The 22,845-nt window shown below is 48.2% G+C and overlaps 1 protein-coding gene across 5 annotated transcripts in view; it reads right to left on the minus strand.

Annotated features, from left to right (window-relative positions):
* The window catches only part of DPP6 (dipeptidyl peptidase like 6), a 944,937-nt gene that overhangs the window by 260,647 nt on the left and 661,445 nt on the right, over positions 1–22,845 (minus strand). For all 5 annotated transcript variants that reach the window (XM_027051282.2, XM_027051281.2, XM_027051278.2 and 2 more), the window contains exon 5: positions 15,075–15,149. In XM_027051282.2, the coding sequence (XP_026907083.1) occupies positions 15,075–15,149 (75 nt within the window). The remainder of the gene's footprint in view (positions 1–15,074; positions 15,150–22,845) is intronic.

Below are 22,845 nucleotides of genomic sequence, written 5' to 3' on the forward strand. Positions count from 1 at the left end.
ACGCTTTGCTGGAGGCGGAGCCACAGGGGAGGGAGGGCCACCCCGTCTCTCTTTCAAGAGAGCCACACTTTCTCAGATGTCCCCGCTACGTGTCCACCACTGTGATGTGACACTGGTGTCCCGCCACCCTGTGAGCCGGGCAGGGGAGCGTCTGGTGCTTGGAAATGTGGTGTGAGCGGACAGCAGCAAGCAGGGAAAGGAATCGGCCGTCCAGAGAAAGAGCCTGGCACCCCAGGGGCGGCCAACCGCGCATCCACGGCAGGGAGGGGTCAACCCCGCCTCGCGTCACTCTGCGCCCCCCTCCTCAGTCACCGCCCAGCTCCCCCTCGAAGACAGAGCACGAAGGATCAGTCTGTCTTCACCTGCTTCATGAAGACCTCACCTCCCAGGTTTCTCCCCAGCCCCGGCACTGGCTGCTCCAGGCAGATGACGTGTGACAACGGTCCTTCCTTCCTTCCTCTCCTCCCCGCACCCGCCCCGCCTCCCAGCCCTGCAGGAACTCAGGAACCACATCTTCACAGCTTAACCTGCAGTCCTCCATTTCGATGAAGCAGCAGGTAAATTCCCACAGCGGAATGCATTACATGCTCACACGGTGAAGGCAGTAAGATTCCAAAGAAGTCAGAGATTTTCTCCGTATCTGGACGCAAAAAGATTCTCCTCTTTAAAGCTACTTTCAGAAGGTTACATACTGTTTGTCGCCACTTATTTGACATTCTAGGAAAGGTCAAACTGCAGGGACAGAAAACAGATTATTGGCTGCCAGGGGCTAGGGTAGAGGAGGGCCTGACCTCAAAGGGGACTTTCTGGGGTGATGAGGGCTCAGTATCCTCATGGGAGCTGACAGTCACACAAGCCTACACGGGCCTTAGAACTCAGAGAACTGGGGGCGCCCGGGTGGCTCAGTCGGTTAGGAGTCCAACTCTCGATTTCGGCTCAGGTCATGATCTCGCGGTTTGTGAGTTCGAGCCCCGCGTCGAGCTCTGTGCTGACAGCGCGGGGCCTGCTTGGGATTCTCTGCCTCCCCCCGTCTCTCTGCCCTGCTCCCTCTCTCTCTGTCTCAAAACAAAGAAACTTAAAATAAATTTTTTAAAAGTCAGAGAGCTGTCCACCAAAAAAAAAAAAATGTAAACCTTTAGAAAGAGAAAAATTCAATTTTTAATCGTTTTATGTATAACATGCTTCTACACTAAAACCAAAGAGATCCAAGATGGGTTGAGGACTATCATAGCTGTAATCCACCAACGACAGCATTTCCACATGCATTCTGGGCTGAGTGATTATAAAGATGAGCTGCAGAGCATTCTTACATATTTATGACATTACAAGTCTCCTTAGAACGAAGGGCTTTAAAAGACACTTCACAGAACATATGTCTATACGCACGGCTTAACAAAAGTGCAGTTAAGAAGCCTGAATCATGGAAGCTGAAATCGCTCACAGTGGGCAAACATTCCACCCACACAAGTGCTCACAGCCCTGAGAGGGCTTGAGCGGCCGCGACAACCGCGTGGAGGGGGAGGGGGTGCGCGTCCATTTGTGAACTGAGCGTACGCTAGTGGAGGCCTGCCACGGGGCAGCTGGGGCGTGAGGCTACATCCGAGGCCGTTCGAGTCCAGTGGAGACGGAGACTATCTGGCAACTGCGAAGGGCTGAGGATGTACACGGGGGTCACTAACCCACACCTGTGGGGTCAGGGAGGGCTTTGAAGGGTGTGGTAGAACTTTCAGGGGATGGAGGGGGCAGACTCCCCGGGTCCCTCGGGGCTCCCTGGAGGCAGCAGAGCGTGTGACGGGGAGACTAGGTGAGACCTCTTGGCCAGTCGTGGCTGCACAGGGAAGCAGGTCTCCGGCTGCAATGCACAGAGTCAGTCACACCCAGATCACCTTAAAGTGCACAGTCTGATTCATTACGTTTTGGGCAGGGGTCTGAGGCTGAGGATTTCTAACATGCTTTGTGGCCATACCCCTGCTGCTGGTCAGTGGATCGCATTTTGGGGATGGCAACGACCGATACAGGAATTGCAGTGAGAGACTGGGATGCCCAGGGACAGCGTGTTGCAAAAGGAAAAGTGACTGAGTCCAGGACTCAGAATCTGCGTGCTGGACAAACTCCCACCCCGGCAGGCGAAGGAGAAGCAGCCCAAAAAACCTCTGCGGGTGAGGGGTCAGGAGAGTCAAAGGAAGGGGGAGGGGGGAGGGATCTTAGTTCTGCCAGAAGTGCCAGCCTGGTGACGCTGGAGGAGGGAGGTGCTCTGACTCAACATCTGCGTCCCAAAGTCACATACTGCAGCTCTAACCTCCAGTGTGGCCGTATTTGGACATAGGCCGAGGAGGAGTTAATTAAGGTTGAATGGTGTCATAGGGCTGTTCCCTGCTTCGATAGGACTTGTGGTCTTGCAAGAGGAGGCACCAGAGACTTGCCTCCCTCTCTCTCTCTGCGCACACACCGAGGAAAGGCATGGCCCGCACACAGCAAGATGGCGGCCGTCTACAAGCCGGGAAGAGAGCCCTCATCAGAAACCCAACCCGGACTTCCAGCCTCCCAAACCGTGAGAAAATTAATGTCTACTGTTTGAGGCACCCAGTCTGAGAAATTTTGTCGTAGCACCTGAGCTGATGACACTGATTTGGGTACCAGGAAGTGGGGGGCTGTTGTAACAGACACGTAAGAATGAGGAAGCAGCCCGGAAGTGGGTGACGAATGGAGGCTGGAGCTGCGGCTGGAAAAAGCCTGGGTTGCCGTGAAAGTAAAGGCCATTCTGATGAGCTCTCGGCTGGAATGAGAACCCGTCATGGGAAACGAGAAGAAAGAGTCCCCCTGTCATAGAGCAGCAAAGAATTCCGGCTAAATTAGAGTCTCTTGGGGAAGACAGGACTTGTGAGCCTTGGAACTGGACAGGTGGCGAGGAGGCTTCTAAGCAGGATGTGGAAGGTGGGGGCTGGGTCCTCCTGACTGCTCACAGACGGTCTGAGAGGACGGAGATGAATGCAAGAAGGAGTGGTTATGTGGGAAGGACCGGAAACTGGACCACTCGGAAGATGCTCCACCTACTCGTATTGAGGAAATGAGGAGGCCTGTCTGGAAGCGTCCCAACAACCCTCTGGTAGAGACCAGCCGGGAGCGAGCCGGAGTTCAACCAGCCACTCGAGCAGAGGCAGACCCAGAGAGGGATTGTATCGCAGGAACACTGCTATCCGGGACCACAGAGGACAGTAACCTGGTACAGAACGAAAGAGGGCATGCCGATGTCTTGGATGCTACGGGACAGGACCGTAGAGCTCTCTGGCTGCAAACAGGCTTCATTCTCCAAGAAAAGGGAAGAATTGAGAAATCACGAGAATCATCAGGGCAGAGGGCAGCTCTCCAGGGGCAAGGCCCCTGTGCAGAGAGCCTCCAGCCAGAGGATGATTCTCGAGACTTAAGACAGACACAACCTTGCTAGATGTGGGGTGTCCTCGGGCCTGTAACCTTGCTAGATGTGGGGTGTCCTCGGGCCTGTAACCTCGCTAGATGTGGGGTGTCCTCGGGCCTGTCCCCCTTTCCCCTTTCTGATCTCTCACTCGGAACAGGACGTGTGTCCCCGCCAGTCCACCATGACATTCTGGAAGCACATGACTGGCTTCCCGGGCTCCCAGCTGCACAGGAGACAGCCTGAGGCTGAATCTGACCTCGGGCCTCAACCAGAGCAGATTCAGATGATGTTCAGGTGAGATGTGGACTCAGGTTAGAGTGGATGCCGGAATGAAGACCTGGGGGCCATCTGGACGGGAAGAACATATTCTGCAAGTGACAAGGACATGCACTTCAGGGGGCAGTGGTGAAGTGCCAGGGAATCGACTGTGTCCCCTCTAAATTCACGTGGGAGCGCTAACCCAGTGTGACGGTATTTGGAGATGGGCTTCTATGGAAATAATTAAGGTTAAGTGAGGTCATACGGGTGGTCCCTGATGTGACTAGCTGACTAGCACGGCGGGGGGGGGGGGGGGGACAAATGAATTCAGTGACGGCCAGAAGACAGCTGGTAAAACCAGGTCCGGCTTTGCCACAGTGGCAGGGACAGCACAGTGGAGTCAGGAGGGTGCCTCACAGACAGGACGTTGAGTCAGCCACGACCCCGGGCAAAGCGGGCAGCCTCGTCCAGCCCCGGTCTCCCAATCTGTAGAATGAGAGGACAATGCTTTCTGGGCTTCACCCCAAGATCTTCTTTCCTCAGGGATTCGGAGGGAATGGACTCACTGGGGACCTGTCTCCTCCTTTCCCATCTGCCTCTCTGCCCCTCGTGGCGTGCTGGCCCGTCCCACCTCGTCCACTTGGGCTCCCTGGTGACCGTCAGCAGAGGACGTGACTGATACTCCATCTGAGATACTCCATCTGAGAGGACGTGACCGATACTCCGAGGGCAGATTGCCAAAGCATCACTTTCCCTGGCTTTTCCGAACACCCTGTGCTCGCGGGCAGCGTCCGAACCCTTGGTCCATTCGGAGCAGAGCAATCGAGTTAGAACTGACGACTGTGACATTATGCAGATTAACCTACGGGATGTTTTTACTAATTCTTCTTTCCTCACCCAAGAAGGGATGAGATCAAAGCCAAGTGTCCGTCAAATCTACCCGGGCATTTCTGTCCGTTCTTATTTCTTCAATCCAGCGTTAAGAAAACAAAAAGGTTTTCCTTCTTTCGATAATCGTCTCTGGTAGCTGTTGTGGTAGCCAAAAAAAATTGAGAATTCTCAAAGCCCCAGATGAGTCGGTCAGGCGGCACACTCAGTTATGGAAGGGTGCCTGGCTTGGGCTCCTTCCACGTAAGGGGATGAGCATCTTTCCAGTTTATAATTTCTTAATTAGGTAACAGATTGCAGGGCTGCTGGAAGGATGACACTGCACATTCCTCCTCTCCATTTCCCACCTTCCGCGGACACAAGGTCTACCCCCTTCACATGCACCCGTACCCACGCGCTCCCAAACACGCCCGCGGGAAATCCTGCAAACACGGGCTCGATGGTGTCGGTCACGCTGCTGCCACCGCCCAGGAGAAGGTGAGACAGACACCGAGAGGCCCAGGGCAGCTCCCAACTTAAGGCTCATTCAAACAACTCCTCGCTTCTGCTCGTTAATTTCTACAGGCTCCAAAACTGTGGCTACTGACTTGGCTGGAAGTCCCACCATAGCAGATGCATCAATAAAACCCGCCAAGCCTTGATGTACGTGCACGTTATCACACGACTGAGCACTCTGGAGACTTCCTCTCCCATTTTCGGGGTTTTTCTTCCCCCCCCCTTCAGGAGCCGCACAACCCAGTAAGAGGGAAAAAGACTGTTACGAAATTAAGACCTATTGTTTAATAGAACACACGGTCCCAAGGCATTTGCTGTGTCGTGCGTGGAGCGTGTCATGGGGTTTTTCAAATCGCATGGCATCCCTACTGCGGAAAACACCAAGAAAGAAGCGGGGATACAATCAACTCTTAAAAACTACGTTCTGAAAAGTCTATTTGCTATCACACACATGACAGCTACCGCTGCCAGTGGGAAAAGCTGAAGCGTGTGCTGACCTGTTTCCAGTCGCAGGCTGCCTAATTTTACCGCCGAACTAACGTGGCCATATGTGTGATATTGTTGGAAATACTCCAGAAGGCATCTTCACAGAACGTTGCGTTAAAGTGTTTTCCTTAACAGCAGTTGGAACCCAAGACCACAAATGGAACCGGTCCTAACATACAATAGTGATGAATTCCTTCCAGGTTTTAGTAACAGAAAAATGCTTCAGCCACCGAGTAGGGATAATAGATGATGATCTCTGTGGAAAGTCTCTAAGCCGTCACTGTTGTTCAGGGGACCCCGTAGCTGGGTCCGTATCAATCAGCTTTGCGTCCCTGCATGTAATTGCTGCTGCTGCTAACGAGCTCACCCGCAATAATGGCCTGTTAAATGGGAACTGAGGAACAAATCTGTCAGGAAGAATTTGAGTCATTTTTCCCCTCGCTACGTTACAATGGCGGCCGTGTATAATAAAAGCAATTAAGTGTTCTCTATTTAATACCTCACTGTGTCACTCAGCAAACCTCATTTCCCTTTCTTCACCTCTTTTATTACCGATGACACAAACCTCACTCATCAATCTGGATCGCTCAGAGACCCTCCACGAGCGGGGGGCCCACGGGAGTGACGGTCATCACGTTACCGCCGCTCACACTCTTCTCGAGGCCCCCGTCTGAGCCGGTCTCTGAGCTGCCCTGGCTCCTCGGACCTTCCACAGCATGGTATCCCCTGACACACCTGCCCTGTGGCTAGCTGACACGTTGTGTCCCCTGTCTCTCAGCAGGTGCTGCCATTCTGCCCCCCCCCCCCCCCCCCCCCCCGTCCTCACCGACGCCTGGTGCTCAGCGGGTCTCAACGCCCCCTCTCTGCTGTGGACTCTTCAATGCCAGGCCTGACAGTAAGTCCTGCCTCCTCTCCCTCAAGCCGCGGGGAGCCCGGGCGGCACCTCGTCCCCCAGCAGCTCTCGCAGATGCCTGGCGGCTCCCCGGCCTTCCCACCTGCCTCATTCCTGCCACGGGGGACTAACCACGGCATCTCACGTGCACTGGCCCACAGTGGCACGCTCCTTCCGCAGCCACCGCTACCCAGACTTCTGACCCAACGGAAGACCCCCCTTTCCTACTGCTGGTCCCTCCTGGTTTCACTTCCCTCCATGACCCCATGAGTGTCCATGGTTGCTCGAGAAAAGCACTCCTTCAAAAAGGCCTTTAAGTCCCAACTTCACTACCTGCCAAATTTGCAGCCCCAGCTGGTACCAAGCACGGGACCCCAACGAGCCCACCGATCCACCAGCGGCCCACACGGTCTTCGATCATCTCCTGTCTCCTTCCTCCACCACAAGAAGGGCCCTCTCCCAGAAGCCAGAAGGTTCTGGAGGGAGCAGAGTGAGTTCAAAGGCCCTGGGGTCGGCAGGGGCATGCAATGTTAGAGCCACAGAGAAGGCGCTGTGGCCGGACAGAGCAGGAGGAGAAGGCCACGCAGGCCTCAGGCCTCTGTCACATGCCGGTGTCCCGCCAGCCTGCAGGGGGAGCCACGGTGCCAGGAGACCGCCCTTATTTCAGGCTGAAGAGCACCTGGCCGCCTGCAGAGACCAGTGTGGACAGGGAACAAGAAGGGAAGCACAGAGACCAATCAGGGAGGCTGCTCAGGAAGCGGTCAGCTTGCGGCGCTGGGAGGGGACAGGTTTCCTGGCACCTGTGAACCGCAGCACACCGGGCCACTGCTGGCCACAGCCAGTGAAGCTTCAGGCCCCGCCCACCATGCAGGGCTCCTGAGGACTGTTCTTTCGCCTGTGGGGACGCAGACATAGGCTCTTGGTGCAGCACTCCATGATACAAACGTGTCAAGCACCCTATGGAAACCACGCTCAAAAGCATTCGTCTTTAAACTGGGATCCACGGAGGGTACTTCAGGTAAGCTAGAGCCTCTATTTCTCCCCCGTTGCTGGAGCAGCACGCTTGTGCACGCGTGCGCGCGCGCACACACACACACACACACACAGAATTACCCGGACGACGTTTGCATTTTGATGAGAAAAGAACCACTCTTTGAACCACATTTTTCCTAGGCTTTGTACTGAGCTTTTAAACTTAGCTCCAAACCTGAACAGAAAGGCACATGAACAAAACAAAATACCCAAATTCTGTGTGTGTACACGTTTGGAACCAGTTTTGTGTTAAAACGATACAACCACAAAAACCAGTAAACTAGGAGACGCTAAGAACCTGTTACTTCAAAAGCAACAAAAAACGGACGACCGAACTTCCAGACGAGGAAGAATCCACACTTACCCCTGACACCAGGCGGGAGGTTCGTGGGGAGGGGAAATCCACACCCGTGGCCACATGCTGGCGTGGCCCTTACGTAGTTTTGCAAGAACTTTGACTCGTTGGGTTTTCACGAGCTGGCGGAACCGTGTGCGTGGGGTCCGAGGTGTGCTGGGTGAAAACAGGTGTTTCAGACCCCGAATGACAACTTTCCATAATTGAACACAGGACGTGGTGGCTGACGACCAGGCCTTCCACAGGTAAACAGACAACTGTAAGGTGCTTACAAAACAACGTGGGCAACGTATCTCACGAACTCTGCGAAAGACGGTTGGAACTGAAACACCAGACTGAATCACGGGGCTTCTGAGAAATATTGGGCGGGGGCCTGGGGATCAGACAGGGCACCTCTGGGCCCTGAAGAAGACCTCGAGAATTCACTGAAGGGCGGCCTCGCCCCTGCCCCGGAGCACCTTCCGGCTGCAGAAGAAGACAGAGAGCTCCCTGCAATGCTCTGCAGGTTCCCAGGGCTGGGCCCAGAAAAGGCTGTCAGATAAAGCGGAAAGATCTAGTCCAACAGCCCGAGAATTAAGACACACGTCTCCCTTGGATGCTCCTGGGCAAAGATCTCGTCGGTTCTCAGGAGGAAGGGATGGTAGGAAACATCAGAACCACGTTGTAACTATGGCATTATTGGTGGCGGTACAGGAAGTCACATACCCACAATTACACGAGTCACATGAATTCGTCTGTAATAGAGTCAGCCCGTGAATATGGGGTCAATAATTTATAGCTAACCCCTTCTGTTTACAGAGTCTCAAGCTGGTTTTTAAAAGTTAACTCTCATACCCAGAGGTGACGGGTAACCACGCTGGACAGGTGTGCTGAAGACTGAAGGGCAGGGTCACCTCGCCAAATGGGCTTGATCAGGCCTGTCCACGTTTGAGTGCTTTTCAGGCTTCACCTGAATTATAAGTTCACCGTGGCTCAGACAGCAAGGCGGGCCACAAGCACTCACTCCGAGGACAGGAAGAGGGCAGGAAGTTATCCCACGTGAGACCGCTTGAAATTTCTGCAGTGAAAAGCCCAGCATCACATCCCGTTCTCGGGTCGGAGCAGGATCAGCCTACAGGTGCGGGGAAGTGAGCCCCAAAAGGTGGACACGACCCCTCTCTCAGCCGAGGGACGGGGTCCAGAAAGCTCAGGGACCATGACGCTTCCTGTTGTGACACCAGCATTTCCCAACCACCCTGAGAAACACAGACATGAGAGAAGGTCTGGAAGTTTACATTGCTAGAGACTCCGGAAAAACCCCGCTTTCTGCCCCCTCCGTGCACTGGGAAATGCCCAGCTCAGCCCTCACAGATCGGTCCCCAAACCTCTCTGTCGTGGACGCGGGCGGGGGCCCCAGACACAGCCGGAGACAGAAGACCAGGCCTCTAGGAACCACCATCTGGGCTCAGAATAGCAAATCACTTGATCAACTTCCCCGACTAGTTAATGGTGCCACCATTAACCAAGAATATATGATCCTTAGAAGAACAAAAGAGCGTAATAATATTTCTCGGTACACTTTTCTTCTCCAGCACAAAACTTTAAAAATCTCTTCAAGATATGTGCCAGGAAACCACAAGAAATATGTCCACGTTTAATGGCCTAATGATTTCTCTCTGTATTCTAATTTCAGTGCTAAATTTGAGATTCTGGAAGTGGTATAAAAAAAAGAGAAAGTTTTCACTCGGGTTCCTAAGAGGATGATGGTAATACTATGCTTGCGTGGTTTTAGGCGGTATCTTTAGGCCGCTGAACTTGAAAATATAATGCAAATAGAATGATAACGAGAAATTACACGATAGAGAATCCTCTTGTATGTCAAGATCTGGGTTAGGCGTCTTCCGATATTATTCATTTACTTGTGGTGTAACCCAGACAGGGGGGCTGTTATCCATAATTGGTATCTGTGACATCTCTGAGTCACTAATCGGCCACACAGTGGTATCCCCACTTCTCTGGTGAAAAGTTAAAGTGGTGTGCCCCCCTCCTCGGTCATCAGCAAGTCACTTGCGGAGGGGTGATGACCGTTTGGTGTTCCTGCTCCCGGCCCAGCCCTCCCGGGGCCTCTCCAACTCCTTAAGCTCTGAAGGCGGGGGAAGAAAGATTATTACTCTCTCCCGGCGGGTGTATTACGTCCTTCAGCAGACTGTGGGGTCACCAAGTGCCACACAGATACAAGGAACCACACTTTCTTACACATGGTACGACAGGCAGCCTCTGAAGTGCTCCCGACAATCCCCCGGCCCCCACATTCACTCCCTGTGGAATCCCCTCGACTCACGCGGGGGCAGAGCCCAGTGACATGTTTCTCACAAGCAGAGCAGGATAGGGAAGGCGTAGCTGTCATTAGGTCCTGAGGGCTGGGACTGCTGTCTTTCTGTCACTCTCGGCCCAGCCTGCTTGCTGCTCTGATGAGGGAGACTGCCCCCCGAACTGTGTGGAGACGTCCTGTGGACCCAATGTGCAAAGATAGTCCTGGGCTAGGGCTGGGGGTAGACGGGAGATCAGAGACCTTCCCTTGAGTAGCTGACAACGTAAAAATGGGCAAACAAACCAGTTTACATCAAACAACTGGGAAATGGAACAACGCTGCAGTGAGCCTAAGTAAATGAGAGGAAGGCACACACAATGAATGGTATAAAATTAAACTTAAAGTGTCTCTCCTTTGGCCCTTACTGTCCTCAAGACACTGCCTTACTTACTATCTGTATCCAAGCTCTTGGACTCTCTGTTCTGGTTGCCCCATTCTCTCCCGGCCCTTATCCACCACATCTACTCCAGCCACTGAATGCAAGCTTCAACCAACCCCAAGTGGGTGCATTTGGAGAGCCCCCAGACCTGGCCCCGGACGCAGCCAGAGAGCCCCTTTGTGCTCAGAGGCATGCAACCTAGAAGTGCGGTTGCGGGAGCTCGGTGGGTTGGGCTACCCTTCATGGATGGAGGACAGGGGCTGACAGATAATGCGTCCTCTCCGAGCCTCCCAGGCGGACTTCCGAGATGCCCAAGGCTGCACAGAAGGTCCAAAGGCATCCAGAGCGAGTTGGTCACAATGGTGACCAATCTGGTGGCAGAGCATTCCCCCTGGGGCTTCGAGGAAAGGTGCAGGACAGAAAGTGAACCAGGACTTTGGCATCACGGGCATGGCATCTCACACCACAAGGAAGAGTGACATCACCGTGAGAGACAGAGGACCTGCCAGGGCGGAGCCCCGTGCTACAATGTTCAGATGTCCAGAGTCCACAGTGGCCAGCTTTCCTCCTCTTTGGGGCATTTCCTTTCTGTTACACACATAATAAGACACTTTGTGGCCTTTTCTCCCATCGGTTTGGACTCTCTTCTTACTCCTTAGAAGATTTATCCTTTATAACCTTTACAACATATTGAATTCCCTCAGACTCAGTCTTATGCCTTCTTCACTTCCATATAGCTCCTGTAACTGTCCCCATGGGTCATGTCACCTACACCCATGGTTGTATTTCCCTCCTTTAAGTTAATTACTTTTGAAATTTTCTCCATTCCAGACACGGCTTATGGGATTCACACCCGTATATATATTTTAATGTTTATTTATTTTTGAGAGAGAGAGAGAGAGAGAGAGAGAGAGAGAGAGAGAGCAGGGGTAGGGGAGGGGCAGAGAGAGAGGGAGACACAGTATCCGAAGCAGGCTCCAGGCTCTGAGCTGTCAGCACGGAGCCCAATGCGGGGCTCGAACTCCTGAACCTTGAGATCATGACCTGACCTGAAGTCAGACGTCTAACCAACGGAGCCACCCAGGCACCCCCCAACCCATCTTTCCAGCTATTTTCTTGTAAATTGTAAACTCTTGTTAAACGCCCCAGAGTCGCCTGAAACTCAGTTCCAAAAGCAAGCCCATGAACAGCCCAAGATATCGCCACCCTCTTTGTAACCCTGAACCTGATGGGCGAGCCCCATCTTATCTCTAGCCACACTGGGTTTCTCTGTACCTCTTATTCATCACACACACCCTCCCCACCGGACTCTGTCAGAGTCCAGCTGAAGTTCCGATTCCTTCTGGAAGCCTTTCCGGGTCTACCTAACGGGGTCAAATTTTTGTTTTATGCTCACGAAACTCCTCTTGGCAGTTCTACACAAGTGGCACTGGTTATGTGCCTACGTGACTGTACTGCAGGCTCCATGACATAAGGTAGCTTGCCTCTTTTGCACGACTTAGTGCACAAAATGAAACTGAAGATATAAAAGAATCATTGGACATGTCTCCGCAAGACTAGAAGGAGCTTGAATCTTCCTGAGGAAAGAGCCCTGTGTCCAAGCCCTAGAGAAGGACACTTACCTAGGCTTGCCAGGTTAAGTGCTTTCCATGGGCTATCCCATCCAGTCCCCACCTGAGCATGGCTAGATGCCCACTGACCCCTTGTTTGAGGCAGGAAGCTGGGCTCCAAAGAGCTGATTGTTCCAGATAAGCACTTGAGCCCGGGGGCTGCTAGATTTGCAAGTGCTCTGTGGGCGGGGCAGCAGAGAGGAGCAGTTGGAAGAATTGCGGTTTTCCTAATGCAAAGTGCAATATTTGGGTATTCTGGGTGGAGCTGTGACCCAATGTATTGAAATTTTATTGCAAATGAAACATTTATGCTATTACACGAGAGATGCCTGGTAATTGGACAGTTGGTTCATACAAAACTATTTTTTATGACAGTCTTTTCAATGAGAAGTTGAGTTAGTGCCTAGAAACAAGGTATCCTGGCTGCCTTTGAAACACACAAATAAGGATGTGATAGACATAGATCCAAAGATAGAATTCCAGTTTCCCTACCATCAGATAGGAATCACATATGGTCATACCAATTTGGGAAACACTGTGTAACCCACATGAGAATATGAAAAGCTTCAACATATCCTCAGTAAAGAAACTTACTTGATTGTGTTTAACTAGAGTTCTTAAATTTATGTGACTATGGAAACTATTTTTTTTTTCTTAATATCCAGGGATAATGACACAGACATTAAAAACAAAGTCGAAAGTCCTGGCTTGTGCCATTTCCTCCAGAATTACAGATCTAGACCCTTCCCTTGTAAGCCACCCACTTTTCTAAAAATATCTGCATCTTAAGTTATCCAGTTAGGAAGTTATGTCTAACACCCAACTCCAAGTCGTCCTGCAGAGGGCCAACATTTCCTCCAGAAGAACAGAACCTGTGCTTAGTTGTATGTCTGGTAACTGCTCACTACTGGAAAACCATGCAGGGTTGTTCCTTCGATTCAAGTTTAAAGTATCCATTTGCAGAGAATTTTTACAGAGCACACATTTTCAATACTTCAATTAGTTTTACCGTTCACTAAATCCACTCCTAGTTTCTTACACTTTCCTACTCCAACACAGTCCTACCCCAAAGGCCAACGGATGCTGTGTTGAGAAACGGTTCCTTCAAGGTTCCTGTGGACAGCCAGTGTTTTTACATGGCAAAGACTCATATTTAGCAAAGTGTTCTTTACCAAAAGAGTCATCGCTTGGAATGGGAGTCCATGGCACTCTTTCAGAAGGGGCATCGGGAAAGACAAGGAAGACCGATGGAGAGTTCTACCACGCACAGAACAGAATCATGGATGCGCCCAGATCCCCCCAATGAGCAGACAGGAGACTCTCTTTTGTAAGATTTGGGAGAACAAATACAAAGTGTTGTGCTGAAGGCTTCTAGGAGCAGGAAGCTCATGAGGAAACCAGGCAACCCATCCTGGTGTTGAGACCCTCCCACTGAGAAAAGAGGCTCTACTAGCATCTGTCTTCCTAAGCTTTTCTCACATGGGTGTTGGCTGTGTCTCTCCCAGACAAACCCACGACAAAGGCATTACCCCATCCCTAGGAGAGCCTTCAAGTACCTGCTGAGTTTTTTTCTCTTATTCAAGAGCAGAGATGACACTTTTGGTAGTGTCCGTGAAAGGAGCTGAACCACTCTGTGATCCACATCCAACACGCCCATGTGCTTGAGGCTTAGAGAGGCAAGCACAGGGGTGGGTATAGGACTCGCACAGTCCCAAGGCTGAAGGATGCCTTCTACCACGTCCAGTTCTCTCACCTCCCGCAATCAGATAAAGATGACCAGCTGTTCCAAAGGAGGTGGATGGAAACAATGAAAACTTTTGTGTTATGGACATTAAAATGACAGAAGGTGGAAGAGTGGAGACAGTTTTTCACAAGATGTACATTTTGAGGAAAAAGATGGAAATCTCCAATAAATAATCCAGCTGTCAAATACCTTTTAAAAGAAATTCTAAAAATTCTAGGATTGGGCTTGGATCTCCACGCAAACCAATCCCCCAGGTACTCCAGCGGGATGTAATTCAACAAGCTAGCCTTCTCGTGCCGGGACAAGAGCCTCTCAAACACACCAAGAAGGTGTTCAGGCTTGACTTAAAATCCAGGTACCCTTAGAGCTCACAGAAGCGTCACAAAACCCTGGACAGAATGGTCTCAGAAGAACAGGAAAGGCAGTGGAATTCTGTATTTTGCTTGCCAGAGAATAAAGTTCCACAAATGCACATTTCTAAAGTTGCTAATCTCTTATAAGCTGAACATCTGCTTCACTGACACAAATAAATTTCACCTTCGAGCTCATTTAAAATTAAAGAGCCAAGATGAATTTTAAATTATGAGCATGTTAAAAGAATAAAAGGAAAAGAAAGAGCTAGTTTTAGGCAGCCACTAAAGCCCAGAGTGAGATTTTATAGAAACTTCTGGTGCAATTTTATGGGAAGCTCATATATGAAGTGCTAAAAACAGGGATTTATATAATGAAAAGTGATATTTCAAGTCTTGTCTAGAATACTAGGATGGCTAAGAGATAATTAACATTTCATTTTAGTTTAGGGAGAACCTGACAGTTGGTTTTTGTTCTCGGGATAAAATTTATGGTATGATTGACAAAATGGCAAGAAAAAGAGCTGCACAAAAGGGTAAGATAAATCTTTATAAAAAGACAACTTCTAATCATGTCCCTCAAGAAAATCCTACGAAATTGCCCCTAAAAGGAGTGATTTTTTTTTTTTTTCTGCCAAAGGGATTTTTTATACCTTTCTTCTCTCCTAGGTGGCAGTGTGGCTAAAAAGAGACTAATTCGGGACCCATCAACTGTTTCAGGATTCCAAGATCACGGAGAATGAAGGTTCAAGGGAAAATACTTAATAGGGTCTCAGAAGGGAGAAACAATTTTTTATAGACAGAAAAGAACGGTACTCACTGGCTCCACGTTGTATGAAAACAGAGCATATTCCTTATCTGGAGAGATTTCATATCGGATGGCTCTTAATGATTCCTAAAAGGAAAAAAAACACAAATAATTTTATTTTTTTTAACATTTAATCTATTTTTGAGACAGAGAGAGACGGAGTGTGAGCAGGGGAGGAGCAGAGAGAGAGAGAGAAGGAGACACAGAATCCGAAGCAGGCTCCAGGTTCTGAGCTGTCAGCACATGAGCCCGACGCGGGGCTCGAACTTGTGAACCGTGAGATCATGACCTGAGCTGAAGTCAGCTGCTTAACTGACTGAGCCACCCAGGCGCCCCTAAACACAAAGAACTTTAACGTGTGACATGTAACATAGCTCAGAATCTTGTAGTGAATCTGTCCTTGCTGCTTCTGTTTTCAAAATCTGCTAATATAATTTGTATGCAATAAATTCGCTGAAGTCCATTAAAGATGGCAATATCTTTTCTTTGCTGAATAATATTCAGGCAATTGAGACTTTTGCATATTTTGCTCATTTTTTTTTTCAAATTTCAACACAGCAATACTTACGGTTATCTATGGAAACAAATCAATAGAAGTAAAGATGAAAACCAATCATCCCTTCCCACGAGACTCTGTCCTCTCTGTACCTTTAAACTTAGAAGCTGACTTTAAGCAGACTGGTCCCCCAATTTTTTTAATGTTTATTTATTTTTGACTGAGAGACAGAGAGACAGAGAATGAGCGGAGGAGGGGCAGAGAGAGAGCGAGACACAGAATCCGAAGCAGGCTCCAGGCTCTGAGCCATCAGCACAGAACCCGACGTGGGATGGAACCCACAGACTATGAGATCATGACCTGAGCCAAAGTCAGACGCTTAACCGGCTGAGCCCCCCAGGGGCTCCAAGAAGATGGTCCCTAAAAGGCAGAATTACATTCTACACATTGTTTTGCAGCTTGCTTTTTCACCATGATAGACACCGGCCCCCAAGTCGGTCCGTGTGCAGAGGACCAGCTGTGGTTCTTCCTTCAAATATCTTCATGGTACACAGGCAATCTTACACACATGAAATCATCAGAAAGGCTATTTCCCTTCCACTCCCCCCCCCCCCCCCCCGCCCAACCTTCTCCGCTGTGATCACACTGCTGTGCGGACCCCACGCCCACTCTCTGTCCACCTGTCACGGGCAACCCTACCAACGATCATACGGCCACGTGCAAACACACAGATGTGTAACCACAACAAAAAGTGGCATCACACCATACATCCCTCACCTGGGTTTTCTTGAGGAACAACTGGTTTGGCCTGAAGTGCTGACCTTCAGAGCTTGTACAGAACTACATGGTGTGGATCTCTCTTGATTTACCCAGTCCTTACTAAAGCGTGGTTACAGAAGATTCTTGGTATTCATGGCAGTAATGTTCTAGAAAGTCCCCACGAACTGCAGCACACTGTTCCTAAGGGAAACGCAGCGCTAGGTTCTGGTGAAGGTCTGGTCACAATACTTTGGTCAACCAATCTATACATAACCTTGTTTCACATGTGTTTCTGCTTAAAGACATCTTATTTTTTGAGTTTTTTTAAATGTTTATTTTATTTGTGAGAGAGAGACAGAGTATGAGTGGGAGAGGGGCAGAGAGAGAGAGAGAGAGAGGGAGACACAGAATCCGAAACAGGCTCCAGGCTCCGAGCTGTCAGCACAGAGCCCAACGCGGGGCTCGAACTCACGGACCGCGAGATCACGACCTGAGCTGAAGTCGGACGCTTAACCGACTGAGCCACCCAGGCGCCCTTCAAGACATCTTACTGACTGTATGCCGTTGACTCACTGACACTGAACTCATAGTGAACAACACTATACTCAGCCTGAACAAGTCATCTCACAAATGTGTCTTCTCCGCATGGCACATCACAGCCTTCTTGCATTTCGGAACACTACCGCACTCCAGCATTATCCTTGGGGGCCATTTTAAACAGCACAATCACCAAGAAAAAGCACAAAGAACATGGAGAGCAGGGCACGACACAGACCACACGCACACACACCTGTTCACAGCATGAGATCTGGAACCCCAATTTTTTGGCCACTATGCACACATCTGGGAATGACCGGAAAAGCACCATGAGTGTTCGTCTGGACATACACAGTTTAGCACACGGCCGCCTCTGCAAACACAGAAGCTGTGAGCGGCGAGGATGGGCTGGGATGTGTGTCCAGTGCAGTTACGACATGCCACGCTGCAATAAAAGTCCTCACCCACGTTTCTTTTTTATGGAGCACCTTTCTAAGGGTGGGGCTGATGATGCACAAGTTTTTAAAAAGTGCAAATAGATATTGCCCAGTTGCTTTTCGAAATGTTTCTGGAATTAACACTCTCGTTACTGATGCGCGAATGCATCCTTTCTCCACTCTCTGGCAGAAGTGCTGCCATCCATTCTTCCGTTTGACCCTCCGATGGATGTCAGGTGGTGCCTCGCTGAGACTTTAGTTCCTATTTCCCTGCCTCAGGCGCGTTTGATCCTCACTGGATACTTCCGGCAATGCGGATTTTATCTTTAGAAACCTGTCCATCCCTGTCTCCTTGAAGATACCTGTTATGCTGAGTTTTCTATTTTTTCTGAAGCTCACTCCTACCATGTTTTTATCCCCACTTCTCTTCTCAAGGTGACCAGAGACTAACTTGCTTAATGTCGTCGCGACGTCTCAATTCTCCTCTTGGCACCACTCATCACTGGCTCCTCCTCAAAACCCTGCCTCCACTTGGCTTCCAGGACGCACACCTGGTTTTCTCGTACCTCCTCGATGCTTCTCTTCATGCGCATTCGCTGGTTCCCTTCAGTTCTCTGACCTCTGAATGTTGGAGTAACCAACATAAATGACTGGGTTTCCTATCAGAAATCACATCCTAGGTGACACCATCCACACTCGTGGCTATGAAATCCAAGCACCTGCTGACGATTCCAAGCGTCACATGTCCAAGACCCTGTGAACCCAGCTGGACTTGACCCTGACCTTCAGATGTGTATGTCCCACTGCTTCCCTGGCCCCTCCACTCGAATGTCAAGTGGGAGACTCAAGGTAACGTGAATACAATACAGCCCCTCGGATTCTGTCCCTTCTCCCTCCAGCCTCAGCAGCCCCACCCCCTCAGCCGCCTAGGGCAAACTCCCGGCTCTCCTCTCCTCTGTCTCCCACATCTTAGATCTAGCCAAGCAGAAACCACTGTTGGGCTACCATCAGAGTCTATTCAGAACAGGCTTCCCTTCCCCCTGCCACCACCCTGGTCTCAGCATGAGTCTTCCGCTCGGGCCATGGCAGTAACCTTCCAGCGGTGTCCCCAGGCTCTAACTTTATCCCCTGTGCTCTACTCTAGCTGCAGGGGCCGGGGCCAGCTTTTCAGTACAGGAATCATCACCTTGCCCTCTGCTTGAAGCCACACCACCTTGGCTTCCATCACAGTGGGCTAAAAGTCAAAGTTCCCACTGAGCAGTGGGGCTACTCCTTGGTCCCCACCTCCAAGTATGGCCTCTTGACCCTGTGCACCCCAGCCACACTGCCACTGCTGTCTACACCTTCCATGAGCACGCCAGGCACACGCTGGCTTCGTGGTCTTCATGACTGGTCTTCCTCTTGCTTGAAAAGCTCTAGACTGTCACCTGTCAGCTTTCTTCTCAGGAGCCTCCTTCTAAGTGAAGACTTCCCTCTCTTCCGTGGCCATGAGATCTAGAAATCTCAATAGGCTTGCCTCCAATTTTTCATAACCCTCATCCCTTATTTTCCTAGGCGTACTCACTATTAAAATAATGTATATTTAACCCATTTATCTTATTTAGTGCCCGTCCCCTCCCCTAGAATGTAAGCTTCTCGAAACGAGGGCTTCTGAAAGAAATCTTTTAACTTCTCTCTGCAATGCTTTGTAGTTTTCAGCGTACAGCTCTTGCCCGTGTTTTGTTAGATGTATCCCTAAGTATTCGGCATTATTGATGTTTTATATATGTAAAATATACACATCTCAATATTCAGTTGTTTATAGCTAACATATGGTAATAGAATTGATTTCGGTACCTTGACCTTTTGTTCCGCGACTTTGCTAAATTTCATTAATTGTTACGGCAATTTTTTTGTACATTCTTTAGAATTTTCTATCTAATCGTATTTTCTGTGGCTGAAGAGTTTTTTTTGTTTCCACTCCTTTCCTAATTAGATGCATTTTGCTTCTTTTTATAGCCTAATTACACACTAGAGAGCCGCCAGTATAATGTCCGGAAATATAATGAGGGTGGACACCTCGCCTTTTTCCTGATCTTAGGGAGAAACATCCAGTCTTCATTAGTAAGTGTATTAATGGCAGGTGCTTTTGTAGATGTCTGTTATCAGGTTGAAGATGCTCCTGTCTATTTCCAGTTTGCTCACAATTTTTACAATGGATGTTGAGTTTTATAATGAGTGTTGAATTATCTCAAATGCTTCTTCTGCATTTTTGGAGATAATTATGCTGTTTTGCTCTTTTTAGTCTGTCAAAATGGTTAATTACATTGTTTGATGTTCAAATGTTGAAGCAAACTTGCATTCCTTAGATAATCTCTATAGGTCATGATGTATTAACCCTTTTATATACTGCTAGACATGATTTGCTATTTTGTTGAGGATTTTTGCACCTGTGTTCATAAGGGACATTAGTCTGTGGTTTTCTTTTCCGGTAATAACCTCGTTTGGTTTATAATTGAGGGAAGTGCTGGCCTAATAAATGACTTGGGAAGTATTTCCTCCTCTTCTATTTGTTTTGTAAGTTTGTACAGAACTGGTATAATGTTTTCCTTAAATGTTTGGTAGAATTGACCAGTGAAGCCATGTATTTGCACCTTGAATTTTCTACATGTGGAACTTTTGGACCATTAATTCCTTTTACATCAATATAGGACTATTGAGAGTCCCTATTTCACTTTTAGTGAGCTGTCATAATTTGTATCTTTTAAGGATTTATTTATTTCACTTGTTTATTCTCATTTCATTGTCAAGTTTATTGATCTATGGCTACTACAAATATCTTCGATTACCCTTTCCAAGCCTGTACTGATGGGACTTTCTTCTGCTCCTATTATTGGTTTTTGTCCTTTATCTTTGTTCTTGATCAATTTCATGAATCTTTTCCAAAAACCAGCTTTGGGTTTTGTTTATTTTTTTTCTGCTATTTTTTTCTTTTCCATATGGTTGATTTTTCCCTTTATTGCCTTTCTTCTGCATACTTACACGTCATTCCTTTTTTTTCTAGTTTTGTTTTTTTTAAGGTGCATGCTTAGATCTAATGATAGGAGCACTTAAAGCAATAAATTTCCCTTTAAGTGCTGCCTACCTGCACACCATAAATTTTCATTTTATATGTCTTAATTTCCCTTCATTTCAACACATTACCTAATTCCCATCTGATTTCTTCTTTGGCCGATTCGTCACTTAAAAGCAGGTTGTTTCATTTTCAATCATCAGGCCACATTCCAGATATTTTTCTGCTGTTGATTTCTACTTTAATTATGTATTTGCTAGACACTGGTCTTTGCGTAATTTCCAACCTCCGAGATAAACTGAGACTCGTTTAATGGCCCAGACTTTTATCAGTTTTGGTGAATGTTCCACGTGTGCTCAGAATGAACGTGTTCTCTGTTGGTGAGGGGATGTGACCCATCAATGTCAGTTAGGTGAGTTGGTTGACTGTGCTTTCAAGACTTTGGTCTCTGTACCAATCTGTTTTCCTACATGTTCTATCAACTACTCAGAGAGGACCGTTGGAACCTCCCACTTTAATTGTGGATTTGTCCACTTCTGGTTTTGGTTCAACCAATTCTGGCTTCAAATCTTATAGCTCTATTGCTAGTTGCATATACCTTCAGCATTCTTCTGCCTTCTTAAAGAACTGACCGCTTTATCCTTATGAAATATTTCTTTTTATTTCCAGTAGTAGGGACTCTTCTGTAGTCTACTTTGATATTAACAGGACCATTCAGGCTTTCCCTTGGTTAATGTTTGGATGGTATGTCTGTTTACATTAATTTAATTTTAACCTGTGTCTTTCTACTGAAAGTATATATCATAGAAGGCTTAGAGCTGGGTCTTGCTTTTTAAAACTCACCTTTGAATCCTTTGGGAGTAATAAGGGAAGCTTATGGCCATAATGATATAGGAAACCTGTCCTTTATACTAGTTATCTTCCACCCTTCATTGTATCAGATTTCTGCTCTGGATGTCCTGCCCAAGAAAATTCTAACATGTTCCAAAGATTTTATGTGTATATGTTTGCGGTTTTTAGTCACCGTAGAGTGTAGGAGAAAAGAATTAGAAGTCTTATATTAAAAGGAACTGGACATCTTCACCACATTTAAAGACCCTTTTATAAAAAAACAGATGCATTTTTTTCAGGACTAGCCAATTCATTTTCTTCAAGTTCTCAGCAAAAGCTTAGCTACATGTTGACCACATTTACCTCTCCTGGCACTGTTCATTCCCTTATGTAGATCCAAACTTTCACCCGGTATAATCTTTCTTACCCCAAAGAACTTCCTTTCACTTTCTCAGAGTGCTAGTGTGTGGTCAGTGAATGCTCTCGGATATTGTCTCCAGTTTATTTTATCTTTAACTTTGAAAGATATTTTTGTTGCATGTAGAATTCTAATCTTCAATAAGACTTTGTAGTCTGCGTTAAGTCTTATGCTGTTCTTAGATTTATGAGAGAACTTTTGTTTTTGTTCATATAGTGAATGGAATATTCTAGGTACGTAAGTCTGTGAAGAGAGAGCCACGGATTTATTCACATATTTTCTGTATTCAGCCAGATGAAAATTTTTCCTTATTAATTACAGCTTAGGTAAACTAACATCTTTTAGATTTTCTAGGGATGGAATTATGTTACCCGAAAAGAAAGACATTTTTCTTTCGTTTTCTAGTTCCCCATCACTTACTCTGCTTGTATACGGCATTTCCTGCTATCTCCAAGAGCACATTAAATAGGAATAGTGATGGTGAGTACTCTGGCCCGACTGCAATTGACATAGTTCTACTGTTTGCCATTGAGAATGGTTTTCGCTGCTAGTTGGCTTAGGGTAAATGGTTTCTGTCATATTTAGGCAGGTTTTCCTTTTCATCTCACCCAGAAATTTTATTAGCAGTTATTGATAAGCTTTACCAGGTACCCTTTCAGTGTCTGTGATGTAATCATCAAGGATTTTGCTGTTATTTTGTAGTTGTAATGGGTTTTGCTGATTGAGTTCTTGATATTTAAATGCTGTTGTCAGGAGTACATGATTCAGAGTGAATCACGATTCGGATACATGAGTGGGTTCCACTTGCCAATATTGCAGTTACAACGTCTGTAGCTACACTCGCTGGTGAGACTGGTGTGCAGTTCCCATTTTGCATTATTTGGGGCTGTTTACTCACACTCAGTAACGTAATTTTTAATAACATGACCCTGATTTTTATGATTTTTTTTGTTTATTTTTGAGAGCGCCGAGGAGGGGCAGAGAGAGAGAGAAAGGGAGAGAGAGAATCCCAAGCAGACATCCGTGCTGTCAGCGCAGAGCCTGATGCGGGGCTCAATCCCACGACACGATCGTGAGGTCATGGCCTGAGCCGAAGTCAAGAGTCGGATGCTCAAATGACAGAGCCACCCAGGCGCCCCTATCCTGACTTAGAAAAACATCAATCTACACATATGGCGAGCCCATATGTATGGAAATGTCGGCGTGTTGCCGGTGAGACACTTATGCCAAGGGCTGGTGTCTTGTTTTCATGT

This window comes from Acinonyx jubatus, chromosome A2, assembly GCF_027475565.1.
Source record: "Acinonyx jubatus isolate Ajub_Pintada_27869175 chromosome A2, VMU_Ajub_asm_v1.0, whole genome shotgun sequence".
In the NCBI taxonomy this organism is placed as follows: Eukaryota; Metazoa; Chordata; class Mammalia; order Carnivora; family Felidae; genus Acinonyx; species Acinonyx jubatus.